The sequence below is a fragment of the Anopheles nili genome, chromosome 2 (assembly GCF_943737925.1).
Source record: "Anopheles nili chromosome 2, idAnoNiliSN_F5_01, whole genome shotgun sequence".
NCBI lineage: Eukaryota > Metazoa > Arthropoda > Insecta > Diptera > Culicidae > Anopheles > Anopheles nili.
In genome coordinates this window covers 43,772,828-43,780,133 of record NC_071291.1, presented here as the reverse complement: position 1 = coordinate 43,780,133, position 7,306 = coordinate 43,772,828, and the positions used below count along the sequence as shown (strand labels likewise).

The 7,306-nt window shown below is 54.2% G+C and overlaps 2 protein-coding genes across 2 annotated transcripts; both read left to right on the top strand.

Moving 5' to 3' along the window:
• The first annotated feature begins 2,162 nt into the window (after positions 1–2,162).
• Positions 2,163–5,472, top strand: LOC128731136 (latrophilin Cirl). Its single transcript, XM_053824233.1, has 2 exons — positions 2,163–5,051; positions 5,179–5,472. The coding sequence occupies exons 1-2, from the start codon at positions 2,178–2,180 to the stop codon at positions 5,470–5,472; spliced, it is 3,168 nt and encodes a 1,055-aa protein (XP_053680208.1). The 5' UTR covers positions 2,163–2,177.
• A 56-nt stretch (positions 5,473–5,528) lies between these two features.
• Positions 5,529–6,056, top strand: LOC128723779 (GS homeobox 2-like; the record flags this gene model as incomplete). The annotated part of the gene is made up of 1 exon (XM_053817547.1): positions 5,529–6,056. A coding segment is annotated over one exon (528 nt), but the record flags the coding sequence as incomplete, so codon positions are not given.
• Between the last annotated feature and the right edge of the window lie 1,250 nt (positions 6,057–7,306).

The following is a 7,306-nucleotide window of genomic DNA, read 5'->3' as shown; positions in this document are numbered from 1 at the left end:
CGGGACAACAATCAGCGGGCCGTGCGTGTAATGATGGCAGAAAGCGGACGGCTGACAAAAAAAAAGCCGGAAAATGCCGACCAGCTCTCGATAAATGGCTCGAAGTGCCGCCACCATCGCCCAGTCGGACGTGAACACACGCGAAATTGCACGAAGGGTGGCCCTTTAAGGTGGTGTCGCTGAGAGGGCACAAAAGGGAGGAATCCCGACGGCATAAATATCTCACTTTCGGGTTAAGCTTTTCGGAATGCGCACCTCCGCGGCCATTGCCGCCTTTTCATCCGCCAAGGAGAGTGGGTTTGGTTGCATCAGGAAATATATTGACTCGATCGAAGATCGTGAGGAAGAAATTCCACCATCACCACACCAGCCCTCCCTTCGTAGCAGCCGTGTATTATTGCTGGTTTTGTTTTCTCTCGATTTCGGTCCAAAACCTACTTAACGCGCCGCCGCCGTGTTGCCTGATTCGATGCAGTGTTGCCCAAGCGCGCGCTGGAGCAAGTAACTGAAACCTTCCCAAATTTGTTCTCTCACTCTCTCTCTCTCTCTCTCGCGAGACCGGAGAGAGAGAGAAAAGCACATACATAAATATGTTTATGGTGGCCCGCCGATAGCGGCAACAACATCCGCCCGAAGATCAAATGCGCCCTTGCGGTTTCGTTGCGGCAAAGCGCAAAGCGAACGACACCCGGCAAGATCGCCCTTCAGGGTCATGGAAGACCTCAAAAGCAAACCCGACCGTAACCACACGGCGCGGAACCGAGCAGCATAAGAGGAGAGCAGCAGTCCATCGGGGAGGGGAAATTGTGTGATATTGATTGGTCACGATTTAATAAATATTTTTAATTTTTTCTTTCCATTCTTTCGGCTTTCTTTCTCGGTCTTCGTCCCGTGCTGCAGTCGCCGAAGGTGAACTGTTGCTGTTCGAGCCCAAGCTCAAGCGAGAGCCCGTGTCCGCCTGCTCGCGGCGGAAGATGATGCAGCTCGCACCAACGGAGCAACTGCAACCGCAACAGCCGGCAGGAAGCGGCACCACCCACCTTCGTTGGTGCCATAATCATCTTCATCATCAGCGTCATCATCATTATCGTACCGGGCGTCAGTGTCGTGACTGGAGTGATCAGCGGTCCAGCGGAGGCGTCCGCAACAGCAGCAACGCTTGCGGCCACGATCAGGGCATCGCAATTACGGTCACCCGATCGCGGCCAGTGTCTGAACGCACTGGGCAGTAGTTGGCAGCTTCCGAAGCTTTCCTTCCCCTTTTCCACGGGAGGACGATGCAACGAGAAGGACGGTGGCGATGAGTGCGCACGATATCGTCTAGCAGGCACAGGAAGCAACAAACAGCAGCAGTAGCCAGTACTCTGGCGGGCTAATTTTGGCCGCGCCCCCAGGTGGTGAAACGAACAAGCGCAGTGAAGGCGCACGAGAAAAAGCAACATCCCCACGTAACAATCATCAACCCACGACAGGGAGAGCGAGAGAGAGAGAGAGAGAGAGAGAGTATCATCGCCAGCAGGATGATGGAAATGGACGAACGAAGGGCGAAGTTGTTCCACAGGCAGCGAAGGGAACGCCAGCGGCTTCGAAATGAAACCCGAAGAAAGCAACCTAAATTAGATGAACAAATGACGGCGTATGACGGGTGTCATCCAAAGGACACCGTGTCCTTGGTGCACCTGTGCGATCGTTTACACGCGACGGAGGATCCTTCGAACGCGAGTCAACCAGAATCACCGGAGAATTACGCGAGTGGAGATGAGTCAACGCATCCGGAACCTAGCACGGATTTGACAGCTCACCGAGCGCACGCCATCTGGCGGCGAAGAAGCACACTAGCAGGAGATCAGCAATGCGTACGTAGTCGCCGTCGGCGTAAAGCAACAACACCGACGAGATGTGGCAACAGTAACACCATCAGCAACACCAGCAACAGTAGTTGTCCTTGGTGGTTGCGAGCAGCAACCTTCGCAATCGGTGCCATCCTGCTACTTGCGATGTTGCCAACAGCCAGCGCAGGTTCACCCAAGTACGAAACAGCGTACGCGTGCGAAGGCAAAACGCTCATGATCGAGTGCGAACAGGGTGACCTGATCAACTTGATCCGGGCAAACTACGGTCGGTTCTCGATCACGATCTGCAACGATCACGGGAACGTGGACTGGAGCGTAAACTGCATGTCACCGAAGAGTCTGCGAGTGTTGCACTCAAAGTGCGCACAAAAACAGAACTGTTCCGTGCTCGCGTCAACGAGCATGTTCGGTGATCCGTGCCCCGGGACACACAAGTACCTGGAGGCGCACTATCAGTGCGTATCGGCGGCACAATCCTCGACGACGACGAACCGGCCAAGTCCACCGTGGCTCAAGACGTCACAACCGATCGTTTGGAGCACGTCAACTGTCCGCAGTCCGGTGCTGAGTCGGCTCAATCTCACCACGGATTTGGGTGGAGATGGTCAGGTGATAGCGGCGGCGGCTGTTACACCGGCTCTTGCTACACCACCTGCGACAGTTCGAACACCTGGTGGAGGTGCAAAGACGAGTCAACCACCGACGACGTTCCGCAACAAGGGCTTCGAGAATAAGAGCGTCAACGATGACTTGGCGATCATCAAGACGATCACGGATCGCAAGAAGGGTGGATCGGGCCCAGTTGATGTGGCTGGCGGTGGATTTAGGACACCCATTGGTGGCGTGGATCCTGCCGCAGGTCCTATCGGTGGTGGTCCCAGAGACGAAGATGATGACGATGGTGCGGATCTGTTTCCCACCCAGACGGCAGTATTATCTGGAGCTGCAGCACCGCCGGGTGTTGCCGTCCGGAAAGAGCCCACCGGTGCTAGTGTCAACGGTGGCGGCATGGACGGCCATGGTCCTGGCGGAAGTTCGACAATCGACGTAAGCCACGCATGTGGCCCAAACACGGCACGAAACCTCTTCTGGAACGTGACACGTGTCGGTGAGGTAAACGTGCAACCATGCCCGGGTGGTGCGACCGGAATCGCCAAGTGGCGTTGTGTTGCAATCGCCTCTCTAACTCCCGAACAACGGCTCCATCTGCAGCAGGAACATCAACAGATGCTGCAGATTCAGGGCACTCAGCAGCAACATCCAGCGGGCGTCACTGGGACGGCCACAGACGATGGTAGCAGTGGTAGCAAAGGTGATAGTAGTTTTAGTAGCAACAGCGTTGCGCCTAGCGATAAGCAATCGATGGCCGGTTCGGGAGCTGCCACATGGTACGCGTACCGGCCGGATCTAACGCAGTGCCGCAGCCTGTGGCTGAACAACCTCGAGGTGCGCGTACAGCAACCAGAATCATCGCTCATCTCGATCGCGAACGATCTAGCGCAGGTGACGAGCAGCAAAACGCTGTACGGTGGAGATATGCTCGTCGCGACCAAGATCATCCAGACGATGTCGCAGAAGATGCACTATGACATCGAGACGATACCGGACCAGCGACAGCGTGAGGCGCTTGTGTTCGAGCTGCTGAACAGCGTGGTCAAAACGGGCAGCAACTTGCTCGATCAATCGCAACACGCTAGCTGGTTGGATCTGAGCGTCGAGGATCAGATGCGTGTGGCGACCTCACTGCTGACTGGGCTCGAGGATAACGCGTTCCTGCTTGCTGACACGATCCTGCGCGAGAAACACGTGGTGCAGAAGGTGAAGAATATCCTGCTGTCGATACGCGTGCTCGAGACGCGCAACTTCGCCAAAAGCACCGAACTGTTCCCAGACTCATCGACCGAACGGTGGCAAGTCAGCAGCGACCAGATCGAGCTACCAAAGGCGGCCCTTATCGAGAACAGTGAGGGTGGTCTCGTGCGCATCGTGTTCGTTGCATTCGACCGGCTCGAGCAGATCCTGCGTCCACAGTTTAGCAACGTTCAGCAACAACATTCAGCTGGAGCAACCGGTTCCGGTGGGCAACCGTCGTCTTCTTCGGTGCGTGCGGAAGCGAGTCATCAGCAGCAACACCAACAGCAGCAATATCGCCATCTAGATACCGAAGGTATCGCGTCAGCGAATGTTGCTGGATTGGGTGGTGACACGGACCGTCTAGCCGGAATTGACGCTGGTGGTGTCGGTTCTTCAGTGACAGGAACGCGCACCGATTCAGGTGGCCTATCGGATTCAGCTGCTCCTGAGACACCACGGTTGCGGTTGCTAAACAGCAAAGTCATCTCGGCCAGCCTGGGAAAGGGCCGACATATTCAGCTGTCCCAGCCAATCCGCATGATTCTGCGCCATCTACGCACCAAGAACGTGTCGAATCCGACGTGCGTGTTCTGGAACTACATCGATCACGCGTGGTCGGAAGATGGCTGCCATGTGGAGCACACCAACAGCACACATACCGTGTGTATGTGCAATCATCTGACAAACTTCGCGCTGCTAGTGGACGCCGTAGACGATGAGACGCAACTTTCACTGCTGTCCACACTCGATGACGGCCTGCTGCTGTACATCGGCATCGCGATCCTGGTCGTCGTGGTCGTGATTGTCCTGTTCGCTCGCAAGCTCTGTCACGGTGCAGTCCTTGCGAAACTGCGCAATGGTGGTCCTGATCCTGGGATGCGTACGGCTGGAACGATCGATCGTGAACCAGCCGGTCTGTCGATTTCGGGCCCACATGGTACGGTTGCAGGACGACTCCATCATCACCACGGTGGCAACAATGCGGGTGTTGATCTGCATCATCCGACGATCCCAACAGGCAACAACCATCATCATCATCACCTGGTGCATCATCATCTACCACCACCGGTAGGTGGCGCTCATCATCTACTCGTCGCGGACGACTTTCTGCACCAGCAGCAACAGCAGCAGCAGCAGCAGCATCAACAGCAATCGCAACACCCGGTCAACAACCTACACAACCACCACGTGAACAACCTCGGCAACAACCATCTCGTGACGACGACCTTCAACAACCTAAACGGAGGCGGCGGGCTTGTGACCGGTGGCAACTGTTCACCATCGCCCCCGGGCGGATACGATCATCACCATCCGGCGCATCATCTCGCCCGGCTGAACAACAATGTAAATGCGAACCACCTCACTAGTACCAGTAGTAGTAGTACGAGCGGTGCCAGCGGCGATCCGCTAACGAATCCTTCCTCTCTGTCCTATCGACCAAATAATAATCAACTCCATCTATTACGCGCAGCCAATCATCACGCACAACAACAACAGCAGCAGCATCACCAGCAGCAGCACCACCACCAGCAGCAGCAACAGCAGCAGCACCAGCAGCACCAACAACCTGCACCATCAGCCGCCCCATCATCTGCAGCAGTCCTCCTTCAGCAGCAACAGCACCACCACCGCCGCCACCACCACCACCGCCGGCACCACCAACCGCAAGCTGCCGCAACCGCCGCTGGCAACACCATCCTCCTACAAGGGCTCGGCGGCGATGGCAGCGGCTCACCACTTGCATCACCATCAGCATCATCTCTAATCGCGTCCACCTCGCTGATAACACCTCGCACCAAGGGTGGCGGTGGTGTTGATGGGGTTGATGGGGATGATGGTGATGGGGGTGTGGTCATTGATGCAGATTGTGTCAGCATCGGTGGAAGAAGCGATCGCAGCAGTAGTGGTAGCACCACAGCCGCCGAGATGGTTGCGTACAACTTGACCGGTGAGATCGGTGTTGCCGGTGGTGGCATGCTTGGTGTTGATGACGAGGTTGCAGATGATGCGATCGCTTCACACGGCCATCAACTGCAACACCTGCATCATCACCATAAGCACCAGGGTAGCATCGGTAGTGGCAGTGGCTCCTCAGGCATGTTAGCGATGGTGTCCACGGCCGGTGGTGGTGGAACAGGAGGCAGTGTGAGTGGTGGGACGGTTGGTGGGACCATCACCTCATCGGCATCGTCTAGTGCGAGCGCTAGTGTTCCGTTGCTGCAGCATCACCATCTGCATCATCATCATCTCCATCATCATCTGCATCAACATCTACAACAGGCAGGAATGGTTTCCGGTGAAACCGATTCCGCTGGTCATCCGATCCCGAGCAAACGGAACAACCTGTAGGGTCTGCGGGGACGTGTGTGTCCGGGGACGACATCTAACGGAAGGAGGGGAAAGCACAGCAACCAAAAATGGCCCAATGGCATCAGACATCAACAGCGCGAGCCAGCAACGCGATCGGTATGGAATTTTTCACACCTGTCCTGAAACGCGGGCGGCCAACCCACCCACCCACACACTCTCAGTCTCTGTCGATGTGTGGATGTTGTTGTTGTTGTGTGTTGTATCCTTCTGTTCATGTTGTTGTTGTTGTTGTTGTTGTTGTTGCGTTGTTGATGTTGCGTGTAGCGTTTAAGTTTAGTTTCATTTTGTTGGTTCGTGCGCGTGCGGCGTGCGAGCCGATTATATATATATACATATGTATGTAGCTATCGGTAGTTTGCGTTAGGTGTAGCAATTTTTCTATTTTAGTTACTTTTTTTTTTTATTTGGAATTGCAAATATCTCTTAAATTAATTGTTGTTTAGTGTGTCATGTGTTATGCGGAAAGCGAACGGGGAAAGGAGCGCGAATTTTCCCAGCGAAGCGTGTATATGAAAGCTCTAGTGCATTTATGTTTAAACACAACCACAAACACGTGTGTGTGTGTGTGTGATTTTGTAGGCGCTTTTAGTTAGCTATCATTGATTGATTTCTGCCGCCCAAAGCACGCCGAATCGTTTCTAGTTTTCTTCGCATTTTCCTTTTGTTGTTGCTCCTTTAGCTTCCGTTCAGCCCTCCTTCCTGCGTGTGAGTGTGTGTGTGTGTGTGTATGCGTGCGTTAGTTTGCAATTTATCAATTGCGTTTTGTTTAATTGCCAATCGCCAGGACATTCCCGTACTGCAGAGTTACAAATAAACTATTTTAAAACAAGCAATTCGACACCTCCGCCGCATGCATATTGCGCGCTGTTAGTCGCTCATCAATATCCTCTCGAATGTATGCATTTATAGTGAGATGGTCCTTAGGAAGGGCCCGACAATCCTCTTCCGTACTCAGAAGCCCATCGCACAACTGCACAATGATGTTGATTTCAATGTGAGAAAGAGATAAACAAAGAAAAACAACCTAATTGCAAACCAACAAGGATTTGTCCCATACATCTGTCCCCTTCGACTGGGAAAAGGATGTACCGTGAACTGTAGATATTCGAACCACCGGAGGAAGGAAAAGGGCAACGGTCGATCAAGTAGAAGGTCAAGGACTCCCGTCAGTCGTGGGAGTAAAAGGAAGGATTATCATTTGTGGATTTCCAACCGGTCACTTGCGCGAG

Bases quoted from the DNA above. Each gene is read 5' to 3' on its own strand.
- LOC128731136 (XM_053824233.1), top strand. From the start codon at position 2,178: ATGTCACCGAAGAGTCTGCGAGTGTTGCACTCAAAGTGCGCACAAAAA. The intron at 5,052-5,178 runs GTAAATGCGAAC...TATTACGCGCAG, and splicing joins TCGCCCGGCTGAACAACAAT to CCAATCATCACGCACAACAA.